Below are 19,050 nucleotides of genomic sequence, written 5' to 3'. Positions count from 1 at the left end.
TGTGAACCCACAACCCCAGGATCCTGGAGCTGTGTGACTGTGACACCATCTGCTGCACCACTGTGCCACCCATCATTGTATACATAATTACAAAATTGTGATAGATGGTGGATATAGTAAGTTCCTCTGCAGTTCTAAACAAAAACTCAGTGCTTCAGGGATTTTTAGGCTTGTTTACTCCTATTTAGGTTGGGTTTTTGTAGCTATTTTTTGATTGGCCATCATTATGTGTCTGAAGTAACTTTATTTCCCCTGGAGCGTGACTTTAAGCTATTCGCCCCTCTTCCACTGACAAGTATAGGAAAGCAGCTGAGCAATGCTGGAGTCAATCAGTGTGGATTACAGATTTACCAACATTCAGCCTTCTGTTTATGGAGCCTTGTGAGATGAATGGCTTTGGAAAAGCATCTGTTTTCAACTTTCCTGTGTGGTGCAAATATTACAAACACAAATGTTCTGATGTTTAGTCTGTGCAACCTTGCCAAAGACCGTCTGTTATGATTCATTAGCAAGCTGGTGGACATTTCCATCTGCATTATTGATTGCTGAGGGTTGTCAGTTATATCACACACACACACACACACACAAACATACTCAATGTAATGAAAAAGCTAAATTCTATGCATGTTATTTTACATTTATATTGCTAGCTACTACTAAAACTACTTTTGAGGTACACCTTATACACATAGTATTATGTCCTAGAGCAGGGGTCCAAAATCCAACCCCGGAACCAAATACGGCCTGCGGTAAGATTTTAATTGGCCCACAGCTTTACTTTAAAGAATATTCAGTCAGTTGACATGCTATTACAAAACATTTCCACAGTAAAATGTATTCATCTTCAGGATATCAGTAGTCTGTTGTATTGTGTATTTGTTGAGCCTTTTAGATTTTTGACACTTTGAAAATAAAGAGATAATATCCGCGGAAGGAAGCTAAACGTAGTTTTTCCACGGTATGGAAGTTGTGTTCGTATTTCGCCATCTAGCGGCGACAGAATGCAACTAGTGCAGCATTTAAGGTGAAAGAGAAAATCCAAATGAATCCATTGCTCATCCTTTGTGTCCCGGATGTGACACTGAATTTTTTGTAACTCGTATTTTGGTATCTGAATTTCGTCTACCGAATTTGAGCAACTTAAAAATATATTGTTTGAATTTTTTTATCTTGAATTTTTTTATCTGAATTTATTAACCTTGAATAATAAAAGTGAAAACGTGTTCTAGAAAATTCACGAGTTCTATTCAACAGCAATTGTGTTGTAATTGGTAATATTTCAAAGTCTGATGAGACCGATTTGCTTCCATAGGTTTGTTCCCGCCCGGTCTATTTAAGCCGTGACACAGCACAGAGGGGCTGGATTGAAATGGCGGCGGCCTGCTGCTCCGTTTGGCTTGTTAGCTGAGAGCTAAGCTAAGTTGCTCCGTAAATGACACGTCGCTGCAGCTCAGTCAGCAGTGCTTCGCGGTCTCCACCGCTGGACTTCACCGGATCCTTATACCCGCAGAGAGCAAGACACGGAGAGGATGAGTCCGCAAGCCGTTAAATAACCCCGCGGCGTGTCTCACGCACTCGGACAGGAGCAGGTCAGAGACTAGTGGCGAACTTCAGCTCTTCTCTTAATCTCCTCTAATCTCACAGCAGCTATTCAGCGACCTGCCATTAGCCTCCAGCAACCTTCACAATTCCCTACACCTACCTGAAAGTGACTTCTTATTCCAATTTTCAGTTCCACCTTAAAAGCTAGGACAGTGTAACTGCCTTTCAATGTGGGGATGAATTCCAACAAGAAGCCAAATAGTTATAGATTGGCGCCCTTTCCTTTCCCTATATACCCAGTCAGAAATGCTTATAAAATTTCTCACTTGGTGGGGCTAAACTAATTTACAGTAATTCTAACACTTTACCGGCTCCTTCTGTGTGAAATAAGTTAACATTTTTTTGGTTTTGCCATTCTAGCTACGTTTCTGAAGGTTACTCTCTTTAGATATGTCGGTTCGCTAACTAATCCCTCAGTAGACAGGTCACTCCTCCGTTTTTTGCTCGACCCCCAGCCAACGGTTTAGTGGTAGCACTATATACTTTTTTAAGCGTACTTTTAAGTGCAGTTCAGAACACTTTGTGGTGAATAATTAAGTCATGTTAGTGCTGTCAGTCAAAATGAAGTCGTTAAACCTCCCTCAGTAAACTTAGTGCCTTTGGGTTCATGTTGAAGCCATGCGTCTTTCTGCACGTTTAAAGTACTCCTCCAGTCATCACTTATCCCCAAAATACTTACACATGTTAATTAGAATTACACATTTAGAAGATACTTCTGAGGAACTTGCCTAGTACCTATTTTAAATATGACTTAGGCTTGTAACTCTACAGTTTGCCTCTTTTTTTCAGTATTCACAGATCAGTGAATGTGCAGTTAACACTTTTCCCTAACCCCCTCTTCCCCTCACCTGCAGTTTGAAATTCCCACCCTAAAAGTTAAGAGGTTTTGTACCTTGGGTTTATGGCTGTCTGAATCCTATATCACATCATACATCTCCTAGTGTAAAGACAACACCCAATGGATGTTAACAATGTTATAAATTTGGTTTGCAGTAGAAGGGGTCTTTAACTCCATTCCAGAAAAGCATGCATGCAGACCCTCATTTCTCAACAGTGAGGAGGGGAAAGAACTAAGGATTGTGTCACGTGTACCAAAATTCATGTTTTTACCATGCTAAATTTGTAATGCTGAAACTGGTACAATCTCAGTAAATAAGAAGGGGTACATTTTCGTTTAGGACTGTTTTGCTGTACCCCACATATTATCATCCAAAGAAAAACATATCTCCAGAACAATATAAGAGAAGGACAATTTACCACCTTAACTCTCGGTGGAAGTCAAAGTGAATTTTATTCCAAGTAAATTTTGGAGCATTTTGATTGGTCCATTTCATTAAGGAAATTTTCACACAATGAAGGGCAGCTTATGGGTTCAAATTTAGTAACTAAAAATGTACATGTTTTTCTTGGATAGCGATAATATACATCTTGGTCATGAATGGTTTTTGGAAAAATTTTAAAACCTCTCTAAAAGCCATTGTGATACAATATCTCAACAAATTCCTAGAAGCATTAAGCTCTGGTTCATGTCACTATACCTTTTTTTAAAATTCCAACTTGGAAATCTGTCTATAATGATGTGTTTTATAACTAACTGTGTTGAAAGAAGTTGGCTACATCTCAGCCACTGAATTATACAGATGTATTGGAAAACTCATGGAATTCTGGTTTAAGATGTAGTCCCAAATTTCTGATTCCAACCCCCATACTGAATAGACTGCTTGTCCTCTCATTCACACATGTTTATTTTTTGCCCCTCCCAGGTACACCCTTCTTGGTACATTTCTACAACCTCACACTAAGGTAGCAATGGCAGCGGGCCAGAAGAATTTGAACTCTGAGACGTACGTGTTGGCTGGATCTAATGGAATGAATTGTACGAAAGCACAAGGGGAAATGTCTGTGGAGAGAAATCACAGCAGTAAAGTATCCCGAATGGCCTCAATGGCTCAGCACATTCAGGACAAATGTGAAGCTTACGTCTTGGCGCTGAGGCCATGGAGCTTCAGTGCTTCCCTCACACCTGTTGCTTTGGGAAGTGCTCTTGCGTACAAGCTCGAGGGCTCAGTGGACCTCGTCATTCTTCTGGTCTGTGCTGTAGCTGTCCTAGTGGTCCATGGAGCGGGGAACTTGGTGAACACCTACTATGATTTCTCCAAGGGAATCGACCATAAAAAAAGCGATGACCGGACTCTTGTGGATCAAATATTGGAGCCTCAGGATGTGGTGATGTTTGGCGCCTTGTTGTACTCTGTGGGATGCCTCTGCGCCACCTTGCTATATTTTCTCTCCACACTGAGACTCGAGCATCTGGCTCTCATCTATTTTGGGGGGTTGTCAAGCTCTTTTTTGTACACTGGAGGTAAGTGTCTAGAAACTTACTTATTGTGCAAAAACAGCTTGGGTCCCTTAGGTACTGAATTTGAAGTCATTTGCTGTTAGTTTTTTGCCAGTTATTGTAATAAGAATTGCACAAGTGAAGTGTTTTGCCATTACACCACACTCAACTCTATGACAGCACTCGAGAGACATGATAATATTGACCCATGACATTATACACAGTTGAATAAATTGAATTTTAGGAAGTAACATTTGACATAATGAATGGATTACCCCAAGTTTTGGAAGAGTTTGGCTTGGGGTCAATAAATCTTATACATTCATGTATTTTTCTGTTAAATATTTTCGCTGAAATCTACCAATGTAAACTACTTAAGACACACATTGATTAGCCCACACACATACTGAAACTTATATTAATGCACAAATGTACTACTGCTTGACCCCAGAATCAGTCCACTAGGACAGTCATCAGTTCATAAGCCCTTTGAATAATTAAAAATCTAGCATCTGAACCTGAGAAAACAAATAACTTGATCAAATACAGTCAGTAATCAAACATTGTAAACATATAGTGCAATTAAATAAGTTGCAGCTGAAAATGATAAATAAGTAGCTTAAATAACTTGAACAAACATAAATTGTAATCAAATTATAAATATTTAGTGCAAATACTGATTCAATATAAAATCCAGCAGCTGAACTTGAGAATTAATGAATAGCTTAGTCAAACGTACAAGGAGAAATCATACATTGTAAACATGTAAATAGTTAGTGCAGTCTCACACCAGGGCCTGTGCTTACCCTGAATGCTCACTTAAGCAGCAATGGCATGTTCTTTCTCAAAAAAATAAGCATTTATGCTCTCTGTAAATGTTTCTTTTCTAATTTGCAATGTTTAAAAACGGTGCCAAAAATCTCACTTTTTACTCTAGTGCAGGAGGGACAGGGGTATTTTGTGGCAGTGGCATCAAAACAGTGTAACCGATCTTTGTTGACTCTCCTGTATTGGTAATGTTTGTCTGAGGCAGTTTGTTTTCTCAGTAAAAAAAATCCATGCTGATTGACAGCAGGTTGACGTATAGCTTAGCACGCGTCACAGACAAATTAAAGTGACTACATCAGTCCCCTTCATCAGCCTGTTTATCGAATACCTGATTCTGCTAGTTTTAATATCAGGACAGATATATGATCTTAATATCGGATCGGTGCACTCCTAAATTTAATTACGTGACAGTGAATTTAGTGGTATTGTCGTTTTTGTTGACAGATTCTGTCACTTCTGACTGTTTTAAAAACGGTGCTAGTGATGAGCAAGCAGTTTATTATTTGTCAGTTAATAGTTAATCAGCTGAGCATTCTCATTCCTAGCTATGAGAATATTCAATAATTAAATCTGTTTTTTCTGTTCAGGAATTGGCCTGAAGTATGTTGCACTGGGCGACGTGGTCATCCTCATCACCTTTGGCCCCTTGGCGGTCATGTTTGCTCACGCCGTTCAGGTTGGTTATCTGTCTGTGCTGCCGCTGGTGTACGCCATACCGCTGGCACTCAACACCGAGGCCATCCTCCACAGCAACAACACTCGCGACATGGACTCGGACAAACAGGCAGGCATCGTAACCCTCGCCATTCTGGTGGGTCCCACACTGTCATACATCATCTACAACCTGCTGCTCTTCGTCCCCTACGTGCTGTTCTGCATTTTAGCCACACGCTACACCATTAGTATGGCCCTGCCACTGCTCACACTGCCAATGGCCTTCCCTCTGGAGAGGCAGTTCCGCAGCCAATGCTACTCTAAGATCCCTCACAAGACTGCCAAGCTCAATCTGCTGATGGGACTCTTCTATGTTTTTGGAATTATTTTAGCACCACAGGGTAGCTTGCCACTCTTGTGAAAGAAAATTGATTTTTTTTTTCCTTTTATTCTTTTTGGGGTATTTTTTTTTGTTGTACTAGGACACTTGTTTGTATTACAGCATTTTTTTTCTGAAATACAAAGACTTTTTAATTTATTGTATAATTTATTGTGTAATTTATGCTTCAGTGCTAACACACTTTGCAGCGCATCCTGATGGAGCGCAAGTTGTCCGATGACATCAGTATTCTGCAAAGCGCCCCAGACTGTGTGCAAGGTGTTGACATTTACATGGGTTGTATTAAATTACTGGTTTAAATCAAATTTCCGATGCCCTGAGGAAATGTTCCATTTGTTTTCTGGGAGTGTGAATACTTTGTAACTAGCAACTTTACTTAATTTCTTGAAACTGTCAAACGTATTCTTTGTTTAGCAACCCCTTGGTTCCATCTGTATGTCATATAGCATATTCCATAGCCAAGCTTATATACTTAAGTTGCCAGAGATGTCAAATTTGTGTCCAAGTCCACTCAGTTTCACCCAGAGTCGTGCACTGTGTAGGACCAAATGTTGAGTAACATGGGCCAGATGTACTGTCTTTGAGCAAGCGTGAAGGAATTTTATCACTTCATATTCACGTACGTCTATGTTGGCGTTACACAGACTTTCACACATGTTAAAGCATTTAGTATGTGTGGCTCGTCAGCGTGAAGCCAAATCAGATCCTTCTTTTAAAGAGTGGTGAAGAATGGAAATGCATTTTAGTTACATCACCTGTGAAGAGATGTGTTTGATAATTTGAGGATTATCAGATGTTTTTAAAAATAAATTTTATTCCAAAATTAAGTGGCTCACACTGAGTGGTTTCAATTGTAATGCACGGAGCGGGTCATAGGTCAACTTGGCTGTTATAATTAGAGGCTGTTATGTATTTGTGTATAAATTGATTGCTTTCTTGAAGTTCTTTCAACATCTGTTTTGAGTCGTTAACATGGTGTTCTGACTACACACAGGTTATGCACTAGTTTTTATATACAATAAAATGTTCACACTAATGCATACATATTGTCATTTCTTGGTGGGCGTGTTTCCCTGTGATGGACAGGCACCCTGCCCAGGGTGTTCCCTGCCTTGCACCAATGTTTCCAGGTAGGCTTCAGATTCAGATACTATATTTTGCTCTAAATCATAAAGCTTTGTCATTGTTAGCTTTCATAACCAAATTAACCCCCATTGGTTTCACTGAAATCTGCAAGGAATTTACCCAGTGTTATGACAAAAGGCATTTTCATGGTCAAATGAGAAGGAAAATGGAGTTAGATGTTGTTTTAAAAAATGTATGCACAATAAACCAAAATTATTTACCTGTTTGAGTCATGTTTTAGCATGAGCAATATGAAAAGCCATTAAAAAGTGAATTTAAGCTGCTGGTATCCTACTAACCACAGTTAGGATTTTCACATGTTTACGTCACTTTATTTAGAAACAGCAGCTCAATATAATGTCACTAACATGGTGAAGTACAAGAGGAGTACAATGTAAATGTTAAACCCTGGACAAAAGGAAAAGATACTTGTGAAAGAACTCCCAGCAGAAAAACCAAGCACAAACTGATATCTAAAGTGTAACTGACTGTTAAAGAATGTTGAACTCACAGTAGCTGTACTCATAATTATAAAATATTTGTGAATATGAGGGGCCTAGAACATGTCTGTCTCTGAGAATAAAAGGCTGTTTTTAATCTAAGGGGTCATTTTAAACGGCTATTTAACAACTTTTTTATCTTAAAACATAATTTGTCTTAGTTGGAAATGTAGATTAAACTAAACATGTAAAATGGCCTTGGTCTTAAAAGGGCTTTACTCCATTTAATTTTGAAACTAATTTGAGTTTAGAGAACGTATTCAATAAATAAATAAAAAAAAATCTCAGCGTCCTCTTAAGTATACAGTGATCCGGTGTGTTATTGTGATTGGCCTGGAGAGGGCGCCACTACACAAATTGTAAAAATGTCAAGTAAATATATAAATATACTCTAACGGTCCTGTTAGGAAGATAATTTCAGCGCTAGATTTTTAAAATTACATTTCTGCTATATAAAGGTGATTGTGTTATAAATATAGCTCCCTGCATGAAGAATAACTCCGAAATCAAAGTGTCCTAATATATGAGATGGACAATAAGGCTGTCACCCTTGAGGCAAACGTATAGAATCCGCGCATGTGCGCGGCATAAAAGAGAGAATGTACAGTATTGATGGGAGCGATTCATTTCAGCGAACCGATTCTTTGGAACTTTTGTCAATTTCAATTAATCGAACACCCGACTCAGTGATTCGTTTTGGTAAAGCTCTTTATATTCGTATCATACACTTCACACACGACACTGTTCACCCAGTGAGTAAGAATACTAATTAAATGCGCGCAAGAAACACATCAAAACACAAACAAAAAGCCAGGCACTGTCTCAGAAAAAAATGATAAGAGGTGTGTGTTACTTCGTTTTTTATAAATATGATTCAGCATGGAAAAAGCATCCTACCCGAGGTCTTTGACATAAAACACACTCATATTTATTCATTTTTAAAGGGCCGGTTCTTTTACGAATCGTTCATAGTAAAGATATAGACATTCAGGCTCTTTTCAGAGTCAGCTTAACTTACCAAGAAGAATCGACACTTTAAGCTCCCAAATGGCTCTTCACTTAAGCAGCAATATAATTAGTTGTATTGTGTTAGATGTTACATTTCGTTACTAATAAAACAAGAACATAACCAACTTGCAATGCTTTCAAATATTTTGTAATACGCCATATTAAATGATCCAGATGTTAATTACGTGATTCATTACACAAGAGCAGAAATTCAGGAACCAAACCGAGAATTGAAGTAAAGTCCAAGGCAAGGGTCAAAAGATAAGGAAATGGACGCAGTGCAGACAAACAATGGGTTCATCAGTCAAAGGCAGACTACAGTCAGAAGTAGGAATTAAAAGGACAAACTTGGAAAAACAGGTAAGATACACTTCTAGAACATGACATAAACACAGGCAGAGAAGTCATAGGCAGAATTATGACTGAAGTATCTCAGTCATTAGTTCCTAAATGTTCTTTCCTCTGACAGATAAAGAAAGAACGTGCCAAATAAACTTCTACTGCTAAATAAACCCGTCTTATCAGACTGGGAAATGGCGTAAAAGTGTAATTGAGGAATGTACCATAGCTGACACACTTTATCTGCTGCAGGGGTTTTCTTAACCATCTCAGTTGGACCATATCACAACTTTCAATAAGGTTATGATTCCATAGTCATTGTGATTAGCACATGCCCCATCAACAAGTCATTTTTCTCCCTAAAGCACTGTGTACATGTTTCAGTAGTGAAACTAATATTAGAGTATACAAATGTTTGTTTTTTTAAAATGCTTCATTTTTCAGATGTACTCCTCTAAGAGCTACAAACATTTTTTGTAGAATTCATAAAAATCTTTTTCCTCCACATGAAAAAGAGAGCCATGTATTAGGAAACAATGAGAAATTACCTCATAATTACGACTTACTCTATCATAATAATGACCTGTCAACCCATGATTAGGAGATATCTAATAATAACAACCTTTCTAAAAACTAATAACCAATCTTTATATACACCACAATAAGAAACCATACTGTCTCATTATTTTGAAATGCTAAGTCATAATTATGAAATATACATATAATAATAAATATTGGAAACGTATTGTCTTAATAGGTTATCTTTAATTTATTCGTATATAAGCCGTCATTAAAACAAAATAAATACAAAACCAGCTCTTCGCCGCGACTCGACTCTTATTCACGCAAAGGAGCCGACCCGCTGAGCCGATTCAACCGTGAACGACACATCAGTAACGTACCCACACACTGTCAGCTGTCTCCTATCAAAACCCTGCTTTCCAGCAGGTTAGAGCTGGAAACATAACTGAAAACATGAATGACTCTGCGCTTTGAGCTTTGAGCTTCAACTACCCGGCCCCTGCGGAGACAAAGGAGGAGAAAAGAAATAAAACAAGGACATTTTAAAAAGTGACGACGTTCAGCGTGGGAGTGTCAACCTAAATCCACCACCACTCTCTGCTCCGTATTGTTGCTGTTAGCCTGACTAGCACCGTCTGCCGTGGCGTTTTCTGTCGGCTCTCGCCTCTTCGGAGCTCCACTCTCTGTAGGAGTGAGATATATATTGTGGGATTTATGTAACGGAAAGAAAACGAAGACCCTCAGCGGAAGATTAGTGAAGCTCCACGGAAGGTGTCTGCGGCTCAGCGTTGAAAGCGAAGACGGCGAGTCGAGCTAGCCCTCAGTCTGTACATTATACAGCCCGTAAAGACCAATGACACATGTCTGTCCAGCTGTTTACACTGATTCAGTCATGCTCGTAGCTTGTTTTTAGTCTCAAAGCTTAGCCTTGAAGCGAATTAAGCGCCGGGCCGGCGAAGTTTTCGTGGAGGCATTAATGCTGTCGACAGGTAAGACTGCTGCCGTGTATATATCTGTTCTATATTCTTTTCATTCTCAATGTACAGCGAAGAGGAAAACTGGTCAAGGCTTGGGCTTCGTCCCAATCAGCACACTGCATAGTGCGTACCCCACTATTACAAGTGCATTCATTGGTTTAGGCTGTGTGTTTGGAAGTGGGTTTGGACGCAGCCCGAGCACTGCTGCTGATTCCTGTGTCAAACAATAATATCGTGGGTGGGATATTTATACTGGCGCAGACCTCCACGGTCTGAGCAGCGGATAACGTTGCCTCGTTTGTCAGTTTTGGACATAATTCGGAGAGATGTTCACAGATATCACTGTGGAAGACAGACAAATGATTATTAAACGATGTGCCATTAATGTGATGTTGGCTGGCTGACCGCTTGCCATTAGTTTGAAGGTGCACAGTCATGATGTGATTGTTGATGGCTGTCACATTTCTGGAACACATCCGAGCACGTTCTAGTGATTTCTCCCCACCTCACTTCCATTTAAAAAGTAGTATTTCAGACACCTTATGGATATATGGGTTGGTTTGCACTGTGTGCATATAAGTAGTAGGATGTATTCCAACTTGGGACCATCTAGATGTGTGCTGCATGGGCATATTCTGTAAGAAAATGAAAAAGAAATGTGCAGCTATTTTATTTAGTCAACTCCAGGATGCCATGTAAAATTCTGTGTCTCCAATTCCATCCAATGAGCTCTTATCCTGACACCATTCATTTAAGAAATACCATGTCAGCCACCACTTGTTTTCGCACTGCTGCTGTTGTAACATCACCGGACAGTCCAATGCACCGGAGGAGAGTCTGTCAGAGGAGGCCTATCTTCTCAGCTGACAGACACTGATTGTGTCTGTAATAGAAGGTAGCAACCATTCTGTCTCCTCAGACAGAGCCTCAGCAGTTTTCACATGTAACTGAGTGACATTAGACACATGCTTCGATTAGTACGCAGTGTTTTCAGGATTCCGATATAATAAGGTTCGCTGGCCAGATTAGTTCCAAAAGCGGAGATATCGGAACAAAAACAAGCAGCATTTTATAGAGAGAAATAACTCTGTGCCTTCCTCCCTCAGTGTATTACCTCAGTAGACAGCATCACGGAGACACAGCCACCATGTTGTGTGATTTGCTGAGGGAGGGGAATATCCCACCCACCCACAGAGAGAAGCTAAATGTGCTTTCTTAAGACTACCGGTTTTAGAAAGCTGGAGTATCACAGGGGTATTTTAGTATTAAGGACAGGTGGAATTATGGCTGGTATGTTTTATTTATTTATTTATTTTTCTCAAGAAGAATTTGTCAGATATCACTTACATTCCCCTGAGTGTCTGTTCACCTTCTCATTATTTTTGTAAGTCTTTCAACACTAAAATTATTGTTTAGCTGTTGTTGGTTCTAGACTGCCCTGATTTAAAAAAAAAAAAGTCTAGTGAAGCTGTGCCAAGTTTAAATCTGGAAGTTTGGACTAGTTTGTTACAGTAGACCTGAACAATATCAATGTCCTTCTTGATATATTTTATTAAATCTTGTTTGTTTTGGTGGAAGAGTGGTTTGTATCAGAGAATTAGTGTCTGTCCACTAACACTGTAAATCCCCATGTGTATTGCTGCTTTTTTTAACTTCCATTTTTTTTTTACTTTAGGGACAGATTTAGAACATTAACAGAGCACAATGGCATTTGCTTCTGTCGTGAAATGGTATTTGAACTTTAATCTTTTGGTTTGTGGCTTGGGGCACTTGGCTCAAGCCATGTCAGATCTTGTGTAAGCCTAGGTTCGTGAACTACTTTTAGGCCACTTTTTTCTGATCTGTTTAATGTATCTTTCTAGTTTGCATCACTGTGTTGTCACATTAATGATAACTTGTAAAGTCTGTTTGAATTTGAGCTGGACTCGTGTAAATGTTGTTTGATATTGGAAGCCTGTGGGTTTCTTGCTGCTGGTGAAAATACAGTAATTATCCACTTAATGCTCTTAGTTTTCTGACAGTGGGGCACAGACTCAGATGACTTTACCATTAAGAAGTCACATGTATTGTTTTACAGCATATTTATATCACAAGATATCCAACATAGTCATGTTACATTGGTTTATATTTATGCAAACACAAACCTTTAAATTGTTCCCAAACCTTTTTCTGCAGAGCCTCCGTTTTGTAGATGAGAGTATTATTGGGACATCCACTCCCCGCTCTAACACACAAGCACACTTCATTTGCTTCCAGTCTCCACTGGAATGTATATAACACTGGATATAACAGTACAGCATCTTACTAAAGAAGACTAAACAAAGTGACAAATCGCCTTTACAGTGGAATTGTTACAAGTGACATGTGTTATGTGTCTCATTCATTGGCCTTGCTGCGTCCCCTGTGAAGTAACTCAGTGCCCTGACTCCTACTTTGGGAACCACTGCTTCAAATCGTTATCAGCCACATTTTTTAAGTGTCCAAGTATGGCATATAATGTACTTAGAAGTACACAGAAGGTTTGTTAAAATAAGCTTTTAACTGGAAAACAAAGTGTGCAGGGCGTAGGCTGTGATAAAAAAAAAAAAAGGTTATTTACTGTATATTACAGCGCTTTTTTTTATTTTTTTATCTCCGGGATGTATGTTATGTTCTTTTATTTTACCCAGTTTTATAATGAAAATTTACAAATATTCACCTCTCCTTCTGAAGAAGGAAGTAATGTATTGTTAAGGAACACAACTGGACTCTTAAAGGCACGTTTACACTATTTACACTACCTTTTTCTTAGCGTTGTGCTTGATGCAGAGCACAGGTCATGGTAATCGTAGTTTTTGATGATGTTTCTTTAAAAATTTCAACTGATCAAACAAATAAACAAAAATAATAAGTAAATCTCTATATGTATAGTGTCAGGTTTCCTGCAATTATGCATTTGACGTGTTTCCTGCTTCATCTGATTGCAAGTCTTGCTTATCACAATCAAGTATTTTAATCATAGGGCTCATAGGACCAGCCTGTCAACTTGGCCTGCTCATTCAACCAGTAAACAGCTTAAGTGTAGATAAAATATTGACTTGCGCATGGTATGATACGTGTGACTAGACATGTGAGCGTATCATTTGCTCCACAGAGATTAATCTGTGGTCTGAGTCGATATGTGCAGGAGGATGTGTAACAGCGTCAGTAACGTGCTGAGGTTGCCATTGGTCTTCGCTAGAGGATGGTGTTATTATACGTTGGCAGCATTTAAGACCAAAATATCCCTAACCACAGGCTGGCTTTGTATGAAAGACACAGATAATGCCTAGAACTAAACCAGAAGGATTTAAAATAGATCAATCCCATTGTGGGTGAAATTTAGTCCAGGCCATGACACAGTTTGTGTCAAGAAATCTTGTTCTACATTTGATTAGGAACATATAAATGTACAGTGTCAGTGTGTACCCTTGGTTATATGGTAAATTAATGTAAGCATGTGATAAAAGTCCTGCTCACTGTAGGGACTTTGATGGTTTACTTGTTTCGTGCCATAGCTTGCTTTTTATAGAAGCCATAAACAGAAAATGTGTTTAGTGAATCATGTGATTAGCCTCTTTATACAGTTTATATTCTACTAGAAACATTTCTGCCTAGCTGTAATGGTGTAAGCTGGATACTTAGACAGCGGGTCAGTAAAATTAGATGAGTTTTGTTTAGCTGGTTGATGCAGTAGCTCGTTAGAGGTTGGATTTGTAGAGGATGTGGTTTGAGGTAAACTTAGCAAGAAGTGATGTGATTTTTAGGTTCATGTGTGTTTTGGAAACATAAAAACTTTGTAGTGAGAGCACACTGCCAATTTTTTCAAGTACCAACACAAGCTCTGAAACTCTGAGAATATGCTGATGCTGATCTAATAGTTTTTTTAAAGACATATACTCCTAAGAATGAGTTACTTTGTACAGGAAACTCTTTTAAATGTATGCTATCATTCTCCTCAATCTCTCTTTTACCTCACAAGAAGATATCAGCTGCCTTGTTTCTACAAGCAACATCTATCTGTTGCTACTTTATTCCCTTTTCACCCTATTCTTCAGTGGTCAGGACCACACCTGAGAATGTATGATTTACTAGTGTATAACTATTAGCACTGTAGTGACTCTAATGTGATGCTGGTGATGTGTTAGTGTGTGTTGTGCTGGTACAAGTGGATCAGACACAGCAACTGACTACAGCCTGTAATTGTAGCGATGTAAAGTACACCTGTTTGGTAAGTGGCACTGATACAATGGACAGTGATTGCAGAGACGGAGTTGTTTTCAATGTTTTGGCCAATCCTGTATGTATCTTAGTGTTTGTATATTATGCAGTTTGCCCCCCCCCAACGCCCCACGCCGCCCACAGCTGTTTCATGGTTGTGGACACTCGCGTACACTTCCACACACCCACATTTTCTGCAGCTCTGTGCAGCTTGCTTAAGACTTGAGATAAGGAACTTGATGGCATTCTCTTTCTCATGAAAATCCCCCTTGAATAAAGCAATTCCTCTTTCTCTTTATCCTTATGAGACATTCAGGCCGCCTGAAAATACAGATAAAATCACACACATATACCACAAGGAGTCCCACAAAATCTGCTATCTGATTAAAGGAATGATGCTTTCGATTTCTGTGACATTTAACGTATTTATCAACTTTTAAAAAAATATATTATTGTTTATATATATTTTTAAATATATTAATATTTTTGCCAAAATTTTACCCAGTCATTAGTTGCCTCCACTCACACCCTTTTAGCTGAACTCCTCCATCATACACTGTCACCAGCTATGGAAGGGATAAACGCATGCTTCAGCTGAGACCTCATTGTCAATGTATGCACAGTGTTAGTGTGTACACTTGGTCTTAGTGTAATTTTACGGAAGCCCGTGTTTCCTCTGAAACATGATATCAACCCTTGCTTCTTTTCACACTGCAACATCACTGGACAGCCCAATGTGCTGGAGAAGAGCGCTGAGTGCAAAGGCCTGTCACAGCATTTGACAGACACCTGTGCTGGCTGGCATCATGGTATGTGATCATGGCAGGAGACCATCCCATTGACCCAGAGAACAAAGCTAAACAAGGGCTGAACAATTTGGGCAAATGTATACATCCATCCATTATCTGTAAGCGCTTATCCAATTCAGGGTCACGGAGGGTCCAGAGCCTACCTGGAATCATTGGGCGCAAGGCGGGAATACACCCTGGGGGGGGGCGCCAGTCCTTTACAGGGCAACACACACACTCACACATTCGGACACTTTGGAGTCACCAATCCACCTACCAACGTGTGTTTTTGGACTGTGGGAGGAAACCGGAGCACCCGGAGGAAACCCACGCGAACACAGGGAGAACACACAACTCCACACAGACAGTCACCCGGAGTGGGAATCGAACCCACAACCTCCAGGTCCCTGGAGCTGTGTGACTGCAACACAACCTGCTGTGCCACCGCAAATGTATACAGTACTGTGCAAAAGTTTTAGGCACCAGAGATTATGAGATGTAAAAAGCTGAGCAGTAAGTGTTTATTTGTTAAAACACAAACTAAAAAACAACAAATAATGCCTATCCCAGCATTACAACAAAAGCATATAACAGTATATTCCAGTAAGTGTGATATTCAGTTTGTGAATGTGTTGGTTTAACTTTTTCCAAATCGCGTGGCAGTCCGTATTATCTGAGGTTATCAACCAATGCCTAGTTTTACCGGTTAATTAATAATGATTTTAAATAATGTGTGCAGTTCATTTAACCAATTTATGCAATCGAGAATCTGAACAAAACATTGTCCTTCAAACTCACTCACACCTACTACTTTATAGAAAAAAAAATATATATTTCTATTATATATTTTTAATTTGTTTTATATTTTTTATTTACTGTGATTATATGTAACTTTATACAAGCACCACGCTTACTGAGAAGTTAGTTTAAATATATATAGTTATCTTAGGTGCTTAAGACTTCTACACAGTGCTGTAATTCAGGGCTCCAGACTGTGACTAAAATGGTCGCAATTGCCACCACAAATATTCAATTGCGAGTAAAATAATTAAGTCTCGAGTAGTGATAGGTGGCAACTTTTGATTATTATTATTATTATTTTAAAATTATTTTCACCTTAGAATGTAAATGAAATAACCTTGTGTGAAGCATCCAATGACGTGGACATGTCTGGCTATCAAAACTTGCCTGCATGCTCGTGGCGACCGAAACAGTAGGCAGCAGAGCATTGAGCAGTGAACAGCAGCATGCAAAAAATGGCAAACCAAAAAATATCTATTTTTTTTTCACACAATCTACATCTCTGTCGGACCTGAAGAAGCCATCTGCTCAACCCCAGCCTGACTTCGTTTGCACCATTGGAGTAGCGGGAGACACAGACACAGAGAAGATGAACTTGAACAGCCGTCCACCTCAAGCAAAAGTACAAACACAGAGAAACATTTCAAAACAACTTGGCTTCAGGAGTTTGAGTTGCTCAGGTACGATAACGTAAAGCAGACGATGTACTGTGAATTCTGTTCGAAAGCAAGCAGAAGTATCGCTGGAAAAACAGACTCTGTAACAGGGAAAAACAGGTTTAAAAAAACATGGCGAGACATGAAAAGGCACGTGATTACTTTATGACCTGTTATTATGTGTATTATTATTATTTGGCATTTAAAAAAAGCTATTGGTGTGTTTTTTTTCCCCATTTATAAGCCACTGGCTCCTTAAGCAAATTTTTTTAACTGGAGCTGTGTAATTGTGAGTTTTATGACCCAAATTAAGTTTGCAATTTAAATTGCAATTATTTTTCATTCGTAGAAATAATCTGGCTTTCATTTATAAATTCTGAGACTGTTCTTTAGTTGTAACTTCCAAGTGCAGAACACAGGTTGCCTCAGGTTTATAGAAACTAAAACGTGATAATGTAGTCTAATGTGGCTGTTACTTAGTGTTATAAGAGATATTGTGTATCAACACAGCTGTGTGTGACAGGGATTTGCCCGTGCCTGAAATGGCAGCGTGAACGGCAGAGTACTGGACACAGAGGCCGTCACCTGTGAGCTGTGCAGCCACCTTCCCTCTCCCTCCCTCTGTCTAATCCCTGCTGATAAGGCACACAAAGGACTAAACGCTGGCTGCATCTTCAAGCAGTACTCTGGCTGCCCATAAAGCGCCTGCTCTGGAGCACTCTGATTGGTTCATCTGTGTTGTCCACAGCGACCGACACACATCCCTGCTCCCTGCTTCAGCTCCAGCCAGCCCTATGATGGCAAACATGGACGAGTGAATACAACGCTCTGCTTCTCCTTCCTTCTCCTCTTCTCTAGGTTACTTTTACGGCTACTGTTTGTCTTGTCCGGGCTGTGTAAAGATTTAGAGGTCTGAAGGTTGCTTGCGGGTCTGGTGCTCCTACTCATCTTGTCAGCAGACCTCAAGGCTTCTGCACTCCTCTGTGTGCTGAGCTTCTCATCGCGCACACAAACACACACACACCAACAGGTAACCCAGCCAGCTGTCACAGCAATTTTTGCCTTTTCACACGCTTACACAAACACACTCGGAAAGGCCATGCAGAGTCAGGAGGACAGAGATATAATAATGCTTGTTGTGATGTGGTTGTCTTTAAATATTAGCCTGAACTGTGGTTGTTTGTTTTGTTGTTTACATGAGTTATCTCTTTATACAGTTCTTAGATATGAGATTTCTAGCTAAACAGTGGTTTGCTTAGCTGGATCCGTTACTGTGTTTTATTTATTTATTTATTTATTTATTTATTTTTTAAATCCTATTTCTAGTCAAGGCTCTAGTGTCTAACGCATAAAAGCAATAGCATTTCTCAGAGAAATTTCCACAGCATTCGCACGACTACACTGTCGTCACTATTGTTTGTACCGTGGATCTCATTACGAATATGATGAGAAGATAAGTCCTCATTATCTGTAAAGTGGATGATGTTGGACTGTGAAGTCCTGCTGCGCACATGTCCAGCTTGTCCTTATCTGACTGATAGAACAGTGCTGAGCTATAGACAAACTCAGATGCAAGTGGTAATTGTGTTTTGGTTTGATAAATTCCTTGTTGGAGTGTATTAGTGTAGTGGTGCCTCTCAGCTTTGGTAGGTTTTGCAATTGCAGCATTTGAAGACCAAAAAGTCTCATTGACACTGCAAGTAGAATGCACACAGCGTTAACTGGAATTTGTGCAGTTGTGCTGACAAACAATATTTTAAAACCCCCATATGTCTGCATAGTTATGAAACCTGAAGTGATGTATATGAAACCCATAACATACTCGAGGATCTGCTGTATTTGTTCCATTCCGTTTTTTTTTTCCGTCACATATAAAAATAAATTTCAAAGTTACATGTTTTGGTAAGGGTCAGTTGACTGGATCGTATTCTTCTTCTCTACAATAGTAGAAAGATAAAAAAATTGTGTTGAAAGTGATTAAGTATATTTCATTTAATGAAATAAAGCAGAGTTTGTGTAACAAATAGGCCTCTGTGGTGTTTCATGCAACATTTCATGTGACTCTGTGTAATAAAGGACAAAAAGCTTTGTTTCAGAGACTCAAAATTTAACAATATAATATAAAATGGATTATTCATAATATGTTTTAGGATGTTCAATTATGAAACCCTTAATGAAACTGACATATACACAGTTTGACAAATCAATTTTGATTCCGTTTATTTTTAATTGTTATTATTTTAATCAGTACAAATAACATAATCCAAAAAATG

At 39.1% G+C, this 19,050-nt stretch overlaps 2 protein-coding genes across 2 annotated transcripts in view; both read left to right on the top strand.

Annotated features, from left to right (window-relative positions):
• Positions 1-1,347: 1,347 nt before the first annotated feature.
• On the top strand, positions 1,348-6,862 carry ubiad1 (UbiA prenyltransferase domain containing 1). Its single transcript, XM_066644126.1, has 3 exons — positions 1,348-1,589; positions 3,366-3,964; positions 5,356-6,862. Exons 2-3 carry the CDS (start codon positions 3,412-3,414, stop codon positions 5,841-5,843), a joined length of 1,041 nt encoding a protein of 346 aa, XP_066500223.1. The 5' UTR covers positions 1,348-1,589; positions 3,366-3,411; the 3' UTR covers positions 5,844-6,862.
• Positions 6,863-9,697: 2,835 nt separating this feature from the next.
• mib2 (MIB E3 ubiquitin protein ligase 2) overlaps positions 9,698-19,050 on the top strand; it is a 72,527-nt gene continuing 63,174 nt past the window's right edge. Inside the window, exon 1 of the mRNA XM_066643390.1 lies at positions 9,698-10,305. Coding sequence (XP_066499487.1) covers positions 10,293-10,305 — 13 coding nt within the window. The 5' untranslated portion in view covers positions 9,698-10,292. The remainder of the gene's footprint in view (positions 10,306-19,050) is intronic.

Source organism: Hoplias malabaricus, chromosome 14 (genome assembly GCF_029633855.1).
Source record: "Hoplias malabaricus isolate fHopMal1 chromosome 14, fHopMal1.hap1, whole genome shotgun sequence".
NCBI classification, from domain to species: domain Eukaryota; kingdom Metazoa; phylum Chordata; class Actinopteri; order Characiformes; family Erythrinidae; genus Hoplias; species Hoplias malabaricus.
This window is presented reverse-complemented; position numbering and strand designations above follow the sequence as displayed.

Bases quoted from the DNA above. Each gene is read 5' to 3' on its own strand.
- ubiad1 (XM_066644126.1), top strand. From the start codon at position 3,412: ATGGCAGCGGGCCAGAAGAATTTGAACTCTGAGACGTACGTGTTGGCT. The intron at 3,965-5,355 runs GTAAGTGTCTAG...TTTTCTGTTCAG, and splicing joins CTCTTTTTTGTACACTGGAG to GAATTGGCCTGAAGTATGTT.